The 21,600-nt window shown below is 43.9% G+C and overlaps 1 protein-coding gene across 10 annotated transcripts in view; it reads right to left on the bottom strand.

Annotated features, from left to right (window-relative positions):
• Positions 1-21,600, bottom strand: part of SRCIN1 (SRC kinase signaling inhibitor 1) — a 324,300-nt gene that overhangs the window by 74,491 nt on the left and 228,209 nt on the right. For 4 of the 10 annotated variants that reach the window (XM_063138579.1, XM_063138576.1, XM_063138577.1 and 1 more), the window contains exon 3: positions 9,527-9,730. The exons of the other annotated variants lie outside the window; for them this stretch is intronic. In XM_063138579.1, the coding sequence (XP_062994649.1) occupies positions 9,527-9,730 (204 nt within the window). The remainder of the gene's footprint in view (positions 1-9,526; positions 9,731-21,600) is intronic. 10 annotated transcript variants of the gene reach the window in all.

Genomic DNA, 21,600 nt, shown 5'->3' with positions numbered 1-21,600 from the left:
GGCCAGTCACAGACTCTCAGCCCAACCTACCTCACAGGGTTGTTGTTGTGAGGATAACATGGAGAGGAGGAGGTTATGTACGCTGCCTTGGGTTCCTTGGAGGAAAAACGGCAGGATATAAATGTAATAAATAAATAAAAAGGTACTGTGAAACACTTCAGTCTTTTCTTTCTTAACTTATTTTTTGCAAGGAAAAAAAAAGCCAGAAGAAACAGTGGGAAAACACAGGCGAGTTACAAATGGAAGACAGTGACATGTGGAGCCCAACTGTAAAATTCTGTTTGCGTCAGGGTGATTGTACAATAGAAGCTTTGTCTGGAAGCACCTTTCTCTTCCAGCAGCAGCAGGAGGTGAGAGAAGTAGTGAAAGGCAGGAGGATGTGATGCCTGCCTGCAAGGGGAGGAAGGAGTGTGCAGGGAGGCAGCTTGCTCTTCTGCCCCTTTGCTACCTGTCTCATACACCTCCGCCAGCTGTTGCTGGGAGAGAAAGAGAGGAATACCTCCTCCTGTTGCACACAGAGCTGGACATCCATACCCTAGATCAGAGCAAGTGCCTGCAGACACCTTGATGGCCCTGTACTCATTTCCTCTTGCCCCGTCAATAACAGCAGGAAAAGCAAAATTAGTCAGAGCATTGGGATAACCTTTGAAATTACAGGAGGTTGCCTATCCATTATGCCAGAGAAACAGCTCCTGGGAGACATAAAGGGGCCCGTCGTGGTTCTGGAAGGGAAGCAGCAGCAAGGTTTATAGCTGTATGAAGCGGGGGGGAAAGTAATGGGTATGGAGTCCCAGCAGTAAAAGCGATAATATGCCAAGGGTCCCATTTCACATGAATGACCATATATCTTCCCAGTACAAAGGCGCCATTTGCACAGATGGTTGTGACAGGTAAGAGTTCCACTATGTGCAATGCACTGAAACAGCACATTGGCTCAGTAAAAGATATGCCTTTTTTTGGTCTACTCCGGGTCAGTTTCTGCAATCAGCAGAATAAAAAGGCAAAACTCTTCCTGAACTAAGCCATCTTATCCTGGAAGTGGTGGTGGTGGTAATGGGGTTGCATGTACAACAATTCTGGAATTATAGGTGAAGTGGGAAGGGAGATCTGAATTAATAATAATAATAATAATAATAATAATAATAATAATAGGTTGCTCCATGGCTCCACCCTAAGGCTGCTTGCAGTGCAAACCCTATCCCTCATCCCCCAAATAATAGCCAAATTATTTCCCCATTGTAGGCTTATAAAAACAGCAGCTAAGGGAAGCAACACAAAATATAAGAGGCTGGGCCTCATCTATCCCCAACCCCTGTAATTTGAGCACTGATATAGCACATAGAAGAACTGGGGTTTTTTCTCCATGAGATGTTAGTTGTTTTAGCTTTTATATAAAGGCATTTGTTGTGCACTCATCATTCCCTGCTCACAGTTGTTTACAGGTTCTTTAGATGATGTTGTGACCCTCCAGTTTTGTATGTTATGTAAAAAGCAGTTATGTAAAAAGAAGTTTCCACAATTTTTTTTAGAGAAGAGAAAATGCAGCATTTAATTGTGAAAGCGAAATTTCCTCTATGTATTTGCACTATCGCAGTGCCATCTAGAGGTTATGTAGCCGGGGGGGGGGGGGAGCAAATGCTCCTCGTGTAGTGCTTGGATCTGTTTTGCAACAAGACCGAAAGTAACCACAGCAGATTAACAACCTCATGTAGAAAAGCCCTTTATGGGTAGAGAGGGTTTCTCTTCTTACTTGCAAAGGTAGCATTCAAATATTTGATCGTAACCTGCAGCCTAAAGTCAAAAAAGTCTCCTTAAAAGCTTGATTCTACTCACTGTATAAAATGGCTGTTTGCACTGGCAAATTCTAACAGAACTGTTTTCCCTTCACAGAAGGGCACCCACAAAGAAAGCTACATGGGAAAATTTGCACCAGAAAGCAAATTCCATATCAATTTTGCAAGGCAGCCCCCTGAAAATCTAACTTCCTACATTCTACCACGTCACTAGAGTCCTTCCATCAGCCCCAGGCAGTCCAGCGAATGGTCAGGGATGAGGGAAATTGTAGTCCTGCAATATTTGGAGGGCCACAGGTTCCACACCCCTAGGGAACAGAGACTGCTTGGTGGAATCTCAGAAGGGTCACTTTGGCAGTCAGGGTTTGAGAGTTTTGTACACAATGTTATTCTTTGAATGTCCTCTTGAGTATGAGGAAAAAATATCATGCCAAACCAGCAAATTTGACAAATGGGCTCATTTTGCATAAAATATACAGGGCACAAAATCTCTTTGTGTTTTTATGCAAAAGTATGACTCTCCCTATAAACAGCTTTAGGAAAAACCTACACCTTGGGCCACAGCTACTTTAATAAAGGAGCATTGAAAGTCAGTTTTGAAATCCCTTCAAAGTGAAACACCACAAAAATCTGCATGGTACTGCAGTTAAACAGATGATGATGAGGTGTGTGTGTGTGTGTGTGTGTGTGTGTGTGTGTACTCCAAGGGGTGTGTGTTGGGTTCTAACTATTCGGCAACTCTTTGTTTATACAACACTTGATGAGAGAACTAGAGAGCCTGAAGAGTGGTTGCTCCGTGGCTTCACCCTAAGGCTGCTTGCAGTGCAATCCTATACACCTTTACAGAGAGAAACTCCCAGCATTGCCCAGCCAAACATTGTGTCTAAACAACTCCAAGCATTGTGTATAAACAGGCATAGGACTGCACCCTTACACCAGGAGTGATTCCAGACAAGACTTTTGTGGCACAATTGCGTTGCCTTATTTACGGAATTGATGTCTTCCACTTCTAACCCTCCCACGTTTTTCTGCCATTTCTTCCATATATATATATATATTTAACAGAGAAGGAGAAAAAGACAGGACAGCTGCAGAAGGCTGTTTGACTGGTAGCACTAAGAGCCATTTGTCTGGGGGTGCTTCCAGACGAAGGGCTCCAAGCACTACCAAGGCATTGTGCAGCTATTCCATCTTTTTCTCCTTAATGGATTTTCTGCAGTAAGAAAAAAGACGGAAGAAGTAGGCAGGAACCACAGAATGGCTACGAGTAGAAGACAACTGGCCGGTTCACACAATCACAGGGTAGTTAACAAGCTTGTTTAAGCACTTTGCACATGCTGGTTGTGTGCCCGCTGGATTTAAATAATTACCCTCACTGCGGTGGCTTGCTGTGACACTCAAAACTAGTGAGGGTGGGTGGTTACAAACCACCCAGCAATCCTAAAACAGGCCATGGGTTTTTGGTGGTTTGATAGCCAAGCCCGCCACCCCACTTTCCCCAGGTTCGGATGTCATGACACGCTGTGCCAGTGAGGGTAATTATGTAAATCTGGGTGGCATTCAACTGGGAAGCACCCTGAGATCGTGTGAACTGGGTCAGAGTCCTCTGTCGTTGTCGTCCCCCGTTCCTCCCCCCCCCCTGGGGAAAATCCTGTGAATGAATGGAGCAGAGCAATGGTGGAATGAAAAGCTCCGTCTGTAAGCACTCCAGCATTCTGGTTTCTTCTAAGTGATTGAATTGTACTAGTAAATTGGATTCTTTCCTCCCCGCGAACATCTGGGCCTATTTCCTTTAATATGGCCCTGGCATTTGTTTTATTTACTATATTTATATCCTGCTTGAAACTCAGAATGGCTTACGGTATATAAGGCTCTCATGCATCTCCCACCTAAACACCAACTAGGCTGAAATCTGCTTAGTTTTAACAATATAACAGCAGGCTGTCAGATTATTCTCTGCACACACACCCTCCTCCCCACAGGTGCTTTTAAAATAAGTAAATTGTTTAAATAGACCGAATAAGTGCCTCATGCATTTTAGAACATTGATTCCCTGGAAATTGCAGGATTATATACAAGGCTTTTTGCTATCCATTAAAAAAAGGGATTCCATCCCCCCAACACCCATCACAACCCCCCCCCCCCCCACAAAAAACAGATACAGGCATTGAAGGAAGAGGATGTGGGAGGAGAGGGGAAAGAAGTCATAATTGTGATACGGAGGCCTAAGTTACGGCAGTACATGCCGTGAGCAATATTACCCACTGTTGAAAGAATACTACAGTATTCAGAACCTAGGGGGCTGTCTCCATGGTGCTGAGTTGGTGCCGCTATGCCACCAAACCCTGCAGTATTGCTGGTTCGGGGTGGCAGTGAATAATCCGGACTGGGGGAGGCAGCACAGGCTTTCCGGCAGCCATCAGGCTCATCAGGTCTGTCCCCTCCCCGCCCTGCAGCTTCCGGTGACCAATGGGAGGTCGCCTTCCATCTAGGAATGCCCCCAGAGCAGTGCCAAAGCAAGGATGAATGGCGGAAGAGCCACGCTAACTTCGCTCTGGCAGGAAAAGTTGTGGTAAACCCCAGGCTTTTTGCTGCGGATTGGCAGCTGTACCATATATCCGATGCAGCGCATATTCGGAGCCACCCTGGGGCTTCCAGAGCGCATAGACAACCCCTGGGTTGGACTTCTGAAATACATCCATTATATTAGGCTTGAATTCCATGTTACCCAAAGCACGTGGCTGCAGCAGAAAAAAGCAGTTGTGTGTCTTCTCTTTCTCCTCCATAACATTTAGAGTCACAATGGATGTTTCCCCACCCCCATGAACAGCAGCCAGGGATGTGCAGCAGACCAAGGAAACGCACAACACCATTCCATTGTGACACAGAGTAAACTGTCCTAAACGTTACAGAGGAATGAGAGAATGAGGGATATGGGAAATAAGAAGTAGTTCCATTCTCAGATTATCTGCCTTAACTGTCATGAGATATACACTTAAGTCCACTCCTAAAAACATAAAATGTGAATGCAACAAACATGTATCTGCAAACACAAGGATCGCACAGGTATATGGCTACATCTCCCCTGTTGACTTTGCCAAATTTGTGCAATGCTTGAAATTGCCCTAGTCATATTTTACATTTCCATACAGTAGGTACTTCCAAATGAGGCTTTTATATTGCAATCAGCCTGTCTCAAACAAAGAATTTTACAGGGGTTCCAGAGGTTCTCATCCTCCATTTATAACCCTCTCATATTTTTCCACTATTTCTTCCATCTTTTTTATCAGAAAACAATCTGCTAAGAAGGAAAAGACAGGAATTCTCTGTCTGGAAGCACCCCGTATATCAGTAGATAAAAATGTTCATTGTGGCTGAGGTTGAAGACCCTGGGCAGTATCCAATTGGACAACAGCCCTAACATAAATTACACATGTTCATGGAAACCTCTCTTGTGTAGTTAGGCTACCATGTTATGTAGATATGATATACTGGTCTTTATTTTTATGTTTCTATGAATTGTGCACACTGCTTTGAATTCTTTAGAGGTAAGCAGTTTATTAATACAAATAAAAAAATAAAAAAATAAATGACTTGTAGCGCAATAACACTGGCTGGCATAATAGGATTCCCTGGAAAACCCGTCACACCAGCTAACGCTATTGGCATTGTGCTAGAGCTCTCTTATGCTAGCATAACATAATTTATGTTAGCACTAGTATCCAATTGGATACTGTCCCCTAACAGGAAACATCTCTGTTTCAGTCTCAGTCCTCCATCTGAAAACGGAATGATATCAGTGGCGGCCTATGTTACTGTGCCATATCAGGGATGCTGTCAAATGCTTATTAGGACTGTCAAATCCTTCACATTCAACCCCATTTTCTCACAGTGTTGTCTAGGGTTACTTTAGCAGGATGAGAGTGCATTTCCCTCCAATTTAAGAATCGGGAGTCATGAATATTTTCATCCCATCCTATCTTTTGGGAAGACCACAAACATTATAAAAGAATGGGATTGGGCAGGGGGGAGCAGAGAAGGTGTCCACGTAGTGTAATATCTAAAAAGAGAGCGCAAACCTGCCCTTTCTAAAAAGAGAGTGCAAACCTGCCCTTTCTAAAAAGAGAGTGCGAACCTGTCCTTTCTCCTGTAAGGCTGCTAATCCCAAATGTAACGGGCTGGCGTTGAGTGATTGCTTGTACTGTGTGAAGAAATGGCATTCTACACATGCTCAGTTTCATCCTTCTTTTCCCTCAGAATTCTTTATGCTTCAGAGATTTCTAGCACCAAAATCAGATACTACAGTCATATATTTCTTTAATTTCCGTGTTTATATATGCTGTACTCATTGCTATTCACATAGCACTCTGAAACAACTTACAAAATAGATTTAAAACAATTAGTGGGGGGAGAGGGGAGACCCAAACAAGACAATCTACAAAACATACGTTATGATAAAATGGGTAACGAACAAGGCATTACTGAGCTCATGCTCAAATTAAGCTAAGTTTTCTACGCATGAGGAAGCTAATGCCCCATTATTAGGGGACACTAAACTGATGGTTTGAAACACCCTATTTGGGAGAGGAGTTATGGTTCAAGAGAGTGTGTAGCCTTCAATATTATGAGCGGAGTTTGTATGCGCCAGGAGATGCAGGGCTTCTCTACGCAAGGCTTTTACTGTGTACTCGTGATTGGTCAGTCACTGGTTTCTGTGGGTTCTTTACACAATATCATCAAGCTCCAGGGCCTATCCTGTACTTTCTGGCCATTATAGCAGCTTTATTCTCAATGGAGAAAATGTGGTAAGAAATTTTATCATGTTTTGAATTTCCAGAATCCTGCTACATTGCAGCTATACCGCAGCACCATCTAGTGGCTGTATAATGAAACATATAGAAATTGCCAAGAAAGAATCCCCCTAGAAAAAAACACGCGCAAAGGAGCAGCTTTTAACCCTACAAGGAATCTGGAAGCAGAAGCCCTGGTAAGGATGTGAGATTTTAGCCATGTGTGGAGAAGCCCATAGTCAGCATTGTTTCCACCCACAACTTTTAGCCCAAACTTATACTAGTGGCCATTATGCTGCTGGTGTGCACATCTCACAGAGAGTAAGGGAGATTCCTCAGGAGTCTCCCCAGATATGTTTTATGGGCCCATCTTCGTGGCATCTTTTTAACCCCTTTGAATAATACTATTTCTCATGTCTGCATGTAGCCCAAATCTCTTGCCATTCCAAAATGCAGTCCTCAAATAGCCATATAGGCATCCAAAAGACGTCACAAGATTTGCATCGGCAAGGAAACCATTCAAATCCCAGAAAATACAATGCTCATGTTGCTCCACTTTATCTTTTAAAAACACACATGTACATACACACGGATACACACACACACAGGGCCTGTTTCATATTGACAAATTCTAGTTAAGAACAAACAACTCCTGTGGTAAGCAGATGGGGGTGGGGGGAGATTTTGAAACCATATTTTAAAAGAAGAAGGAAAGGAAGATGGGGAAAGAAATCAATATTGAAATGATAACAGCCATAATCATAGTTTAAATGAGGCATTAATTGGCGACTTTAATTAGTCCTGTGGGGTGGCACAGAAAATGTTCTCTCCATAAATAATTTACCATAAAATTGGCTGTATTATTTTTTTTTACTCTTGAAGTTGTTGTCAACATAGAACTTTAAAATTCTCCAACCTCCAGGGAACAGCTTGTAGTAGGTGTCTGAAAAGAACAAAATTCCTTCACCAGTTTGGTATGGGATAGGCTTTGAACCCTGTTGATTTTGGTGTGAAAGGAAAGGTATTATGGAAGTGTAAATTACACAGCCTCACACATTTTAAGGAAGGCTTGGTTCAGACAGTTACTAGCTGGTACTCCGACTTGCCTGATGGAGGGGGAGCTTTGTGCTATCACTTCATCACTTGCACACCATTGCGGAGCGATTCGGGCACACATTTGCTGCGTTTGGAGGCGTTTGTATTCAGTGCAGAGAATGTACATTCAAGCCACTCAGACCACATCCGTCTGTCTTCATACCATGCATGAGAGGGGGCAGACAGAAGGCCAGCTGACACACAAAACTTTGGTGTGTAGGTTATATACTCCACTGTCACAACATGAGAGGCATGAAAGCATATTATGTTCAAGATTCTGTGAGTGGTGAGGGGAGGTCTCAGGGCCACCATGTTGCAGGCCAGGCTTCTGCTGTTCCTCATGGACTCCTGAAAACACCTCCAAACACATATATGGAGGAGGCATAAAATAGCTGACTCTCGGCAGGAAATGTGTAATACTGCCATGATTGAGCGACACTGTGCCTGTGATCCATGCGGTGATAATAGAAGTGTTCTAAATATACCAAGACTGTCCTGTTTTCATCTGTGAAATACTAGAGGGTATACTCATTCTCTAGTACAGGATAATTATCTACAGCCCAGAGAGCTTCGGCTATGGGGCGGTATATAAATAAATAAATAAATATAGCTGCATAGAGAGCGGTCGGGTTCAGACCCCAAATATTTTGGTGCCTGAGGCGGAAAATGTTCTCTCTATAAATAATTTACCATAAAATTGGCTGTATTATTATTTTTTTACTCTTGAAGTTGTTGTCAACATGAAACTTTAAAATTCTCCAACCTCCAGGGAACAGCTTGTGGCGATGGTGGCCAGGTGGGCAAAATGGTGGTAGTGAAGGCAGCGGCAGTGGCAGAGGGTTGCAAAGGACAGGAGTGAAGTAGAGCCATCTTGCTCCCATTCAGGACTGCCACTGCTCCCCCACCCCCAGGAAACCTTTCATGGGGGTCAGTGGGTGAGTAGCTGTTTTTTCACCTGCCATAGAGGTTAGCATCGTCAGGGATGGGCCGTTCTGCACCTGTGGGACCTCAGCTGCTGCCCCTCCATGCCGACCTGTGACACCAGGCCTGTCTATTGCCTTTAATGGTACCTAAATCTTCCACTTGAAGTGGCCGTTTTATTTTACCTCATGGTAGGGCTGCCTCAGCTTATCTCAGGATAAACATCACCACAATGCAGCATTTACTTGCGGTTTTAGAGGGTTGCTGCTCTGCCTTTTAACCTAAGGTTTTATGTTTTGGCATATTTATACGTATATTTTTGCTCTCTGATCACTTGGGAGGATAAACTGAAACCTTACATACAATCTTCTCTTTAAAAATAATCTAGATATTTAAATTCCTGCATTTCCCACAGGTATTTTATCTTCGATCATCAAGCCATCTTCAAGATTATCTCTCAGCAGCTGCTTTTGAATTTGAGACAAAGCTTTGCATCAGTCTGCATCAGATGGGCAATCTGTTTTTCTCCAAATAGCTTACTTCACTGAGATAAGAAGAAGCAGCAGCAAAAAACTGATTGGACCAAGAAGGGGAGGGGGAAAGCTGATACAGCTATATTATGACAATAGTATGGCATTTTTCAGCCCAATAGCTGCCGTTGCTATGCTCTCAACTTGGTTGCTAAGGGGTTTGGCGCACGTGCATGTCGGAATGTCTGGGCAGTTGATTTGACGTATTTTCTCAAATCAGTGGAGTTTAATCTTTCAGAGAAGTGACATTGTTCAGTTTATCAGGTGGAACCCCAGTAAGGCTTAATTAATGCTAGAATTCAACATAAATTAAGACTTAGGCCTAGAGTTTTTTTTCAATGCCAGCTACAGAAGACACCTTTTCTGGATATTGACGGGGCTCCCTTTTTCATGTTACCTCAGCGGTGTGGGAACTGCTTCTTCGTGGCGATCCCACACTGCTGCAGTAAGCATCTGTATACTGGACCATGTGGGTGGGACCAATCGTGTGGGTCTCTCTCGCCTGATCCTCCTCCTCCTCCTCCTCCTCCTCCTTGGCTGGTCGATCAGGGCCATAGCCAGCCTTCCTTGCTAGGTGGGGCTGCCAGATTTCCAGGTGGGGCTTCAAAGAAATGAATGGAAAATCAGTTATTTCCTCCCAGCCAACATAAACGTCAATAATCCTGTCAGTGTAGATGAATAAGAACAATTATTTTTAAGTTCAGAAAAGTTTACCTACTTAAATACAATTACCCAACTTCCTAAAATAAAGAATAACTTTGTTAAGTTACCCCTTACCACTTTAAGCACTTGCCATGGATGCTGTTTCAGTCTTTAAAAGATTTTTTTCTTCCCAGGATCACTTAAATGTTGTAAGGGTGATAGTGCTCTTGACAAATCCATCTTGAACCAGGAGGAATCTTGGGTAGGCAGTGTTGGTTCAGCCCGATGAATGGAGTGTGGCATTACAACCACTTCGGGGGCATCAACTACCATGGATTTTTTAAAAAAAAGTAACCTGAAATTTCCCTATTCTAAAAAAACAAGATCACATTCTTTAAATGGAAGCTGCCATGTCACACATTTTAAAAGCTCTTTATCGGGGGAGGTGGGAGGTAAATGGGGTTAAGCATTGGGTGGGGTGCTGCACCCACTAGCTCTACCCTGACTATGGCTCAGTGGTAAATTAGAAGATGGCAAAGGCCCATGAGTTTGGTCCTATTGCTACCTGTGTCATCCAGACGCTTCCCACAACAGTATGGGAATTTGCCTCAGAGAAATGGCTCCTATACCACTTAGATATCATGCCAGAGGGCCCAAAGGCTGAATTTCTACAACACGTCTCACAATAACATCACCCAAAAGCAAGATACAGTATTGGGAGTAAGTCAGCTTTTTGAAAAACACAAGGCTTACAAACCTAATCCGGTTTAACTGTCATTCCATCACTACAGGGAACAAATGCAACTGTAGTACTGTGAAGGAGGGGCACAGTACTGGAATCTTTAGCAGACAAATAATCTGAACCCTTAATAAATTTCCAGGATTCTTTGGGGGTATCTAAATATATAAAATCAAGGTAAATTTGTCGCTTAGATAGGATGCCAGATTCCCCCCCCCCCAAAGTGTTTCCAGCACTTATGTCTGAGGAGATAAGCTGAAAATGTGTGTACTAGAAATTTTCAGAGATTTTAGAAAAAGGCTGAGGAGTAGAGCTTGCCATCTGTCAGAAGGGTTGAGCTCCAGGACGCTGTACTCCTTGCCCCTAACCCATGCCTTCTTCTAGCAGAATAAATAATGTATCATGTTAAAAATATGTAGGTAGATTTGCTTAATTCTGCTAGTGATATTTCTAATGGATATGGGAAACAGGCCAGAAGTAGTGCTAAGTTAGTGGAAAGGGTGAGGAACTGGGCACAGGGTTGGCCCGCGACATTTAGCTACCTGAGGCAAAGGACAAGATGGCACCTCTTCTCCAGTCTATGCACAGAAGTTGACTGGTTTTGCAGCTGAGTCCATCACACCTGAGGTATCAGGATAGCTTAGGGGACCGGGACAGGTTGTGTGGCATACATAACTTGACCCTCCCGCAGCACAGAATAGCAGGAGAGTTCATGAAGAACAACCAGGAGGCTGCCACCAGCATCTGCTGCCTGAAGCAGCTGTCTCACTTTGCTAAATGGTAGGGCCATCCCTGACTGGTTGGAATGAGACAAGAAGGCCCAGGGAAGGAGCGAGGCCCCAGAATCCTGTATGACTCTGTAGAGGAGTACCCAGGTTTACCCATTGCTTCTCCCATGGAAAGCAGCCAGATAAAGAAAACTGACGTTCGTATAGGTAAATAGGTATATTTACTCAGTATAGGACCTCTGAATGTATGGAGTAAACCATACTTTTGAATGGTAAGCATATGGAGCTCAGCATGCTCCTAAGTGCACGCTGCATTTAGCCATTGTATCTGCCTATTTTTGAAAATCCAAAACCAGGGAGATTTATGTTCTACTTCATGGTCTTGAGTCTCTACCTTTTATTCTCACCACTCAATCTATCTGTGTTCGGGGTGGGGACACCGACACACAAGTATTCTCTATCTGCACATATTTAATAGTTCCATTCATTCACATCATATTTATAAATTATGCTAAAGCTTTGTGGGATACTTCTTGTTCCCATTCTTTAAGGCTGAACTGTGGCTGTATGACTTCCTTTCTTTGCAGATTCTGTGCTAGATTTCTCCTAGAAGGTTTGCTTGCTGAACATTTGACCAGAAAAAAAAATGTAACTTGATTAATTTGCAAGATGGCTGCTGCCTTATAAAGAGTTCCACTTTGATCTATCAGCTTGGCTTCAGCAAGGCTTATTAAGAGCAAAGCTTGGCAGATCAAAGCAAAGCACTTTGCAACAAACCTGAGCTGGTGTCCATGGCAAGTCAATTAGCAAAGTGCTTTGCAAAGTGCTGGTAACTTGCAAAGGACCTGAGTTGCAGAGTAGTTTGCTTTGATTTATCGGGCTTATCTGTTGAAATGCCCAGGGCCGGTGCCAGGCTTTTATGCGCCCTAGGCAAGGTGAGCTGCTTTCACCCCACCCCACCCAGCCCAGGTAGGCGGAGACAGGCGGGGATGAGGCCACATTACCTATCCCTCGCCCGAAGTCCTCCTGGCTTGGTGGGACGCTGCGGTGGGGTGGGAGAGCGGGCGGCTCCACTTTCTGACTTCCGGCGTGCCTGGAAGTTAGAACGTGGAGCCGTCCGTTCCCCACACACACACTGTCCCGGCTTGGCTTTGGCTGGGAGGGCTCAGCCAAAGCCAAGCCGGGAAACTGGGAGAGGGCAGTCAGACGGCTCCACATTGTGACTTCCAGCGCACGCTGGAAGTCAGAATGTGGAGCCGTCCTTTTGCCCCCGTCCCGACCTGTCTTGGTTTGGCTGGGAGGGTCCAGCAGAAACCAAGCCGGGAAACTGGGGGAGGGCGGTCAGACGGCTCCACGTTCTGACGTCCAACGTGCGCTGGAAGTCAGAATGTGGAGCTGTCCCCCCACCCCTGCCCCTGCCCCCAGTGTCCCAGGTTGGCTTCGGCTGCTGGGCAGGTGCCCAGCTGAAGCCAAGCCAGGGACGCTGGGGGGGCAGGGGGGGCGGAAGGCTTCGGAACGGTGCACCCAGAAGCTGCTCTCACTTGGCCAGAGCAGCTCTGGGAGTGGGAGGGCGACTTCTGGGCAGCGCCAGCCCTGGAAATGCCTCAGTTGCAAACAGTATTGAATAGGAAAGATCAATAAGTTTCCAATAAATGAGAACGGAAGAATGAAAATATCAGACCTCACCAGAAGAGATCAAACTCAAAGGCTGGAGGTCTCATAGTTGGCCAGCAGGGTGCAGGGCTTCCAGATCAGAGCAGAAAGAGTGACTTTCATGTAGCTGTGAACCTTGCTATCTCTCCTGTTTCAAATTAAGCCCTAAGCCCCAAATATGTGAGGAAATAATAAAGGGTGCCTTTCAACAGAGGATATTCGCAAAGGGTAACTTATGAGCATGTAAAGAGGGTCCTTCCCTAAGCACTGATGAGCCAGAATGTGCCCCTGGAGCGCATGCACACACACACCATCTGTGATAAGGAAACGGGCAACAGTTAAGAGTGAGTAACCTCCAGGAAGCCTTGAACCCTTCCAACACTTATTTTAGAAATTAATAAACAAATTTCTGACACATAGATATTCTGAGTCCCAAGCCACTGCAGATTTGCAAAGTACCAGCCATACAACTATTTTTAGCCTTGTAAATAGCTCCTTTATTTGCCATGTCAATTCTCACCTATCTGTCTTCAATTAAATCTGAGAGGTTTACTCTCTTTCTATTCTGCCTGATGAAGAGTCCCATGGAACTTGAAAACTTACATACTTAAGTTGGACTAATAAATATTCTATTCTATATACCTTGTATCTTGCTGCATTTCATAAATTATTTTGTGGCACAGGTCTGTCAAGGGATGAGGGCTGTGAGATTTGAACATGTACTAATGCTAATAATATCCTCTTATATTAATAAAGCACCTTTCACTCAAAAGACCCCTTAGGCTTTATCTGTGTACCTGATGTCTAAAAGACCTATGAATTTGAATGCAAAGCTATGGCTGTTGACTCCTGGCGTTTGTTCCTACAACACTCTATGAGAGGGTTCAAAGCTACAGTGTGGTTGATGAAGGCGGAAAAGAGGTAGAGAATCTAACACCCTGGATCAATTGAGGATTTGGGGGAGGGTGAATCCCTGGTTGACAGCATCCTCAGCTATAGATCCCCAAATTCTTTCCCAAGAAAAATTATACTAAATGTTTCAATATGCAAATGAATGCTGCATTATGCAAATCAGATACTTTGTTTTCCTAACTTTTGACACCCTGATTGCTGTTTAGCTCTTCAAAAACAGCCTGACTTTTTAAAAATAAATAAATAAATAAATATGACAGGTACAAGCCAGCCAAAGATATGCACTTCTGAACCCGCTAATTCCAATGGTAGATTTATGCATATGCTTAAATATTTCTCCTAGAAATCAATACAACTTAAAACAGCTGAACATTTGGCTGAAACGTGCCCAAAATGTTCCATAACAAGAAAAACAAAATTCTGTGCTTGTGATTAATGGCACAACTCAGTACAACGCATCCAAACCGGTTTACTTTTCATTAATATTTCTGATTTGCTTATTTTATTCTGAACTCCACAGCTAAGGGGTTTGTTTTGGTTGCCAAGGAGCTATATAATGGTGGAAAAGAGAAATGGGGAAGTCATAAGCAGCCTAAGAATTGTTTTCCTGGATCAGACTGAGGGTTCTACTTCGTCTGATATCCTGTTTCCAAAATGGCCAGCCAGAAGCTCTGTGGGACCATTGATGAAGGCAAGATACCTGCCCTATTGTATACCCAGTTCCAACTGGAACCCCAAGGCATTTTGCTGCCGTGGATAAGAGCCATTCATAGACCTGACTTCTGTGTATTTGTCTAATCCCCTTTCAAAGTTTAAGAGGTTATAGATAGTTACACGGAAATGATATGGAATGCCCTGAAGTATGCTGACATTCCACAAAACACTTGGGTTGGTTCATTTATTTGCTCATCTGTTGCCTTTAGAAATAACAGCAGTGGAAACATTTTAAAACAGCTGCAAAAGTGCTCCAGGGAGGTGAATTCATTCTGGATGCTTCCAGACAATGAGCCTCACGCTACCAATCAAAAGGCATTGTTCAGCCATTCTGTCTTTTCATCCTTAATGGATTTATTTCTAGTAAGAAAAAAGAAGGAAGAAGTGTTGAGAAAACAGGGGCGGGGGAGGGAATACAAACTGAAGACCGCAATGTCTTCACCCCTTCTAAAATTCCATGAATGAAACAAAGGGGTTGCACAATAAAGGCCTTGCCTGGAAGGACCCAAGCTGGCTGGAGTAGGTGGGTGTGGGAGTTGTAGTCCAACACTTCTGGAGGGCATCAGATTGGGGAAGGGTGCTATATAGCTTAGGTTAGTCTTCTCACTTCAGGAAATAGAGAGATATTTACTGTTGAAATCAGATTTCAAAAAGTGGAAGGGATGGACTTTGCCCTTAGGTTCAGAAGTCCCCAGCTGACAGAAGGGTGCAGAACTTCCAGATCAGAAGTGACCATGTTCAGACAGTCATAAGTGCTGGCTTCCTTCCTTTTGCTAGCACTGGTACAGTTGGTGGTGCTGTATAATCTGAAGCCACACAGCCCAACCTAATAATTTATTCACTTTTGCACTGTCCTGCTCCCAAAAGATATTCCATTATCACAAGTAGTAAATATAAGTGTCGGCAGACTGTAAGAAAAAGGGCAAGCTCTTCCCACCCACTTCCTACGATGTCCAGTAGGCTACTTTAAAGATGGCTACTTTACAGAGGGGAATCTCTCTCTGAAAGCTGCCAGAGAATAATCCTTTATTTGAAGGTGTCCTCTATTTGATGGGTTTACCTGTTCAAATCTGGTTTAAAGTCAAAGACCCATGAAGAGGGAGAGCAGCAATGATCTTGAAGTTGCCCACCAATGGCAACCACAGACTGAGCAGGCATACAAACCCTGGGCCCATTCTACACCAAGTAGGATATAACACTTTAAAAATGTTATGAAAACGGTATATGTAATGTGTCCTGGGCCTGAACAGTTGTCATAACCATTATAAACTGTTATAAGCAGTAGTGTAGATCCTGCCCCAGTCAGTCTCCTCCATTATTATTATTATTATTATTATTATTATTATTATTATTATTTATATAGCACCATCAATGTACATGGTGCTGTACAGAGTAAAACAGTAAATAGCAAGACCCTGCCGCATAGGCTTACATTCTAATAAAATCATAATAAAACAATAAGGAGGGGAAGAGAATGCACCAAACAGGCACAGGGTAGGGTAAAACTAGCAGTATAAAGTCAGAACAAAATCAAGTTTTAAAAGCTTTAGGAAAAAGAAAAGTTTTTAGCTGAGCTTTAAAAGCTGCGATTGAACTTGTAGTTCGCAAATGTTCTGGAAGAGCGTTCCAGGCGTAAGGGGCAGCCGAAGAAAATGGACGAAGCCGAGCAAGGGAAGTAGAGACCCTTGGGCAGGTGAGAAACATGGCATCAGAGGAGCGAAGAGCACGAGCGGGGCAATAGTGTGAGATGAGAGAGGAGAGATAGCAAGGAGCTAGACAGTGAAAAGCTTTGTAGGTCAACAGGAGAAGTTTATATTGGATTCTGAAGTGAATTGGAAGCCAATGAAGAGATTTCAGAAGTGGAGTAACATGGTCAGAGCGGCGAGCCAAGAAGATGATCTTAGCAGCAGAGTGGTGAACAGAAACCAACGGACTGATGTGAGAAGAAGGAAGGCCAGTGAGAAGAAGGTTGCAGTAGTCCAACCGAGAAATAACCAATGCATGAACAAGAGTCTTGGCAGAAGGGACAGACAAGAATGATCGAATCCTGGCAATATTATACAGGAAAAAACGACGGATTTAGCTACTGACTCGATATGAGGAATAAAGGAGAGTGAGGAATCAAATATAAAGCCAAGACTACGAGCTTCCTTGACTGGAGTAAGTGTAACATTATTGACAGTAAGAGAGAATGGGAGAGATGTATTGTATTTTTATTTATATCACAGTTATTCTTTTTTAAATGTGCCTCTATACATATATATTAGCATATGCAAGTGTTATGCAAACTGGTGTCCTCTTTTATCCTCTTTCTTGGCCACCCTACCACTTCCTCAACAATCCACTTAATGGGAAAGATCTCCCCAGAAGATATGGGTTCATACCATGCTTTGGCTGTGATATCTGTAGCAAGGCCATGTCCAAGCTACTGTAATAGACAAGCACAAGCTACTGGGGTGTTTGTGTGGAAGATGGAATAGTAGTTTTCAGGATAGATCCCACTTCTAACAGGAGCTTTTCAGATGTTCCACAAATGAAGATGATGTAGTTTTATCATATCTGCATTTTTGTGATAGTTCAAACCCTTGCCGTCAACAATCTCTATTTTCTTGACATAAACTTTTCACACTTAACTGTCTGCTTGATTGCAAATGAAACATCCATGCCTGAGAGCCATGTCATCTAAACTATTCCAGGATTTGAACCCTATAGCGCCAAACTATCTTCATTGTTACAACCAACACATGTACGCACAAACCGGACACTGTTTAAGACCACAAAACTCATGATGCAATGCAGCCCTCATCAAAACATGCATGCCCCAAATGAACAAGTCCCTTTACTGAAAGGCAGGAAACATCAATATTGAATTAAGTGGTGCACAATAATAATAAAAAATGCACCCAGAATACAAACAGACAGCTGGATTTTCTATGGAAATCTGCTGCTTAAATTCAGGAAACAGAATTCAAAATGAAATTCCTCCAGTGGGGTTTTGTTCATGTCTAGGCTTGGTTGAAGCTGCTTAACATGTTTTGAGTTTGCCTGCTTGAGCTCAGGAACTTCCAATGTCGAGCTCCCTCCTCCACTCACTCCCTAGTTCCGGGTGCTTTTATAGGCTCTGGGGGATGGACCTCAGAGTGCCACCATACCTAGGCTGGTGCCTCTGCATCACTTCTCTCCTCTGTCTGTGTTTATTACGAACATCAGTCCGCTGGTCTCTGTCCACCACTCTGCCGCTAAGATCATCTTCTTGGCCCGCCGCTCTGACCATGTCACTCCACTTCTGAAATCTCTTCATTGGCTCCCAATTCACTCCAGAATCCAATATAAACTTCTCCTGTTGACCTTCAAAGCTTTTCACGGTCTAGCTCCTGCCTATCTCTCCTCTCTCATCTCACACTATTCCCCCGCTCATGCTCTCCGCTCCTCTGATGCCATGTTTCTCGCCTGCCCAAGGACCTCCACTTCCCTTACTCGGCTTCGTCCTTTTTCTTCTGCTGCCCCTTACGCCTGGAACGCTCTTCCAGAACACTTGACAACTACCAACTCAATCACAGCTTTTAAAACTCAGCTAAAAACTTTTCTTTTCCCTATAGCTTTTAAATACTGAGTTTGTTCTGACTTTATACTGTTAGCTTCACCCTACCCGGTGCCTGTTTACACTTCCCTGTGCCTGTTTGCATTCTCTTTCCCTCCTTATTGTTTACTACAACTTTATTAGATTGTAAGCCTATGCGGCAGGGTCTTGCTATTTACTGTGTATAATCTGTACAGCACCATGTACATTGATGGTGCTATATAAATAATAATAATAATAATAATAAGAAGAAGAAGAAGAAGAAGAAGAAGAAGAAGAAGAAGAAGAAGAAGAAGAAGAAGAAGAAGAAGAAGAAAGGTTGTGTTCCAGGGCCAACAGCACTTGCATGGCTGCATCAAGGGTAGGCAGGATTGGGCACCTGCCGAGAGCCCACAGCCCAGCAGGGTCCAACTCACAAGAGCCCCCTGGAGTTGCTCCGCCTCTTCACTATTGCAGCCCGCTTGTTCACCTGGCTCTCGCTCTTGCCCAAACCATGGTAGTGGCAAGAAAGAGGAGCAGTAGATTCCACTGCTTGCTTGCTCACCAGCTCTCTCTCTAGCAAGCAAGTAGCAGCAAAGATGGGAAAGAGGCGAGATCACATTACGCCAGTCCTTTTACAACTTCATTGGCTGCCAGTCCAGGTCCGGGCCCAATTCAAAGTGCTGGTATTGACATTCAAAGCCCTAAACGGTTTGGGGCCAGGTTATTTGAAGGAACGCCTCCTCCCATATGTGCCTGCCTGGACCTTAAGATCATCCACAGGGGCCCTTCTCCGTGAGCCCCTGCCAAAGGAAGTGAGGCAGGTGGCTACAAGGAGGAGGGCCTTCTCCGCTGTGGCACCCCGGCTGTGGAATGAGCTCCCCAGAGAGGTCCGCCTGGCACCTACACTGTACTCTTTTCGTCGCCAGCTGAAGACCTTTTTATTCTCTCAGTATTTTAACACTTAATTTTAACTTAAATTTAAATGTTACTGTTCTAACTCTGTATTTAATCTCATATCAATTTTTGCTGCGTGGTTTTATCCTGGTTGTGCTTTTTATACTGTATTTTGTATTTGTGTTTTTAACCTGTTGGTAGTTTTATTATGGTTTTAATTTTTGTGAACCACCCAGAGAGCTTCGGATATTGGGCGGTATAAAAACATAATAAATAAATAAATAAATAAATAAATATAAAGAGGATGAGGAGCAACAGCAGCTGTTGACAATGGTGGTGAAAAAGTAGAATTACCGAGGAAGCTAGCACTGAGCCCCTGGTACATATCCAGAGAGCATTCAGAGAGTACAGCAGAGAATGCACCAGGAGCTTTCATAAGGTACTTTTGCTCCCAAGCAAATCGGGCACAATTGGTTGCTGTGAAGATGAGCCAGCCTCTTCCCATGCTACAGAGGTAAGCTGGGCTACATGGGAATAGACCGGTCTACAGTTCCTCCCTTTCTTAATATCACCCTTCCCATAAACTGATGCAACGGAGGCGTGGGGAAGAGATGAAGTGTGCGCACTCATGCCGTGCATTTTGGAGCTTTTCATGCTATCTTGGCAGCGTGATGAGCTGTGACGGAGCAACTTCCATGTAGCAAAGTTAGCCTGAGAAGGGGACCTGAAGTGGTATGAATTTTAGACTGCATCGCTTCAGAATGCATGTGTGCATTATATTTTGGAATACTCTCTCCCCACCCCAGGTATAAAGCTCCCTGCATGTAGTAAACTAGCACACTAGAGAGAAAGGTTTGGCATAGCTCTTACCTTATGTACTAGTTTACTACATGCAGGGGACTTTTACATGGAGAAGCAATTAAAATAATAACTTCTGACACACACCTGCAGTCTGAACTCTACGGCCTCATTCTGCATATTGGATAGGGTGATGCTTAGTAACTAAAGCCAGTCCACTTGACCTTTGTAAGTAGAGCTCCAAGGTCAGAGGGCATGACTTCCACACAAGCCTGAGCCCTTTTTTTTCTCCTCAGGAATTAACCACCTTCCGTTCTCTGCACTGCGATATATTCATAAAAAAAGGAAAGGAAAGAAAGAGAAGAGAAGAAGACGTAGATGCTTCTCTAGGCACGGAAAGGGAGGGAGGGAGGGAAGGGGGGAATAGCCTGACACAATTAAGCAATTCTCAAATCCCATCCAACAATCCCTTTATTGTGCCTGCTGAGAAACAACTTCATTATATCTGCCTGGTTAGATAAGACAGCTTTCCTGATCCTGCCTCCCTATGTGCCTGTCTCCCCCTTTCCCTACCCCCACATCTCTGTGCCACAGTGTCAACGTGATATTGCACTTGCCAACTCTGCCCTGTTTAATATTTTGTTGCTGGAAGCATCAAAATCAGCTTGGGAAGAGAAGTGGAAAGGAGATGGTGGACAGACAGAAGCTCTACCCACAAGGCCCTTCCCAGTACAGGGCTCTTTTTTCCTAGCTATACACAGAAGTCTCCCCCAAATTCCATTTAATTTCTAAAATGAAAGGTGTCAGTTTTCAAGCATTCATGGTAGCCAAGGCCTCTTATCTTGGCTATCGCATGCAGCTTTGCAGAGGGGTGAGCACTGGTTTTCGGTGGGGAGGGGCAGGTTGACTGCACTATTTCAGGGGCCTGTTTTAAGTTTGTCATCTTTTCTCCAGCAGGGCCCCTGTGACTTTAGTAGCTGTGGGTGATGCTATTCCTGTCACAGAGATGCAATGATAAAGGAAGCTTCAACAGATGAATGCCTGCCTGTCATGTAGCAAAAGCCCGGGACCCATGCTAGATGGGGGAGGAAAGTGGCAATAGAGTTCAAAAGTGGTTTTGGGGTTTAAGACTGGCTCCAAATGAGCTCTACCCAACTTCTACCTCCCAGTCCTTGGTCAAAATCACTTGCTAAAGACCAGAGAATCAACACAGTCAACCAATACTTTTGAATTTACACAATGAAGACCCAAGAGACACCCATGGCTGATTTCCATCTTCTGCAGAGAACTAAGATGCAAATTCAAATCTGCCTGCATCCCTAGAGTAAACTGATACAGCGGTCGCTGACAAAACTAAGCAGCTTGCAGGAAGAAAACAGTTGTGATGTCTTTTCAGTGGAGGTAGATATTCAGGGCCAAATGTTGCTGGGCTCCATCTTCTGATCCACAGAAAAGCTATACTCGCTAGATTGTCATTTCCTTGAGAAAAACTCCAGACTCCTTGAATGGCTTTGGGTACATTATCACACGGAATGGACCCACCCACTGACCCATTGCATTATCTACCCAGTTGCCCTCCTCAATTTTACAACAACAACAACAACAACAACAAAAATTTTATATCCCACCACCTCCAGAAGCTTTCTGGTCATGGAAATATGCCAACTATCTTGCTCCCAAATGGTTTCATTCCACATCCTTCTATACAATTTTCAATCACTTCCCAACCCACAGCCCACATTCATACTATTATACTTATCAGGCAAAGCTAAATAGTAGGCCAAACAATGAAACCCCCCTCAGATTTCCAAAATTTGCCATGCCCCACA

The sequence above is a fragment of the Elgaria multicarinata genome, chromosome 11, assembly GCF_023053635.1.
Source record: "Elgaria multicarinata webbii isolate HBS135686 ecotype San Diego chromosome 11, rElgMul1.1.pri, whole genome shotgun sequence".
Lineage (NCBI taxonomy): Eukaryota > Metazoa > Chordata > Lepidosauria > Squamata > Anguidae > Elgaria > Elgaria multicarinata.
The sequence above is the reverse complement of the archived record's forward strand: the minus strand, read 5'-3'. Positions and strand labels throughout refer to the sequence as shown.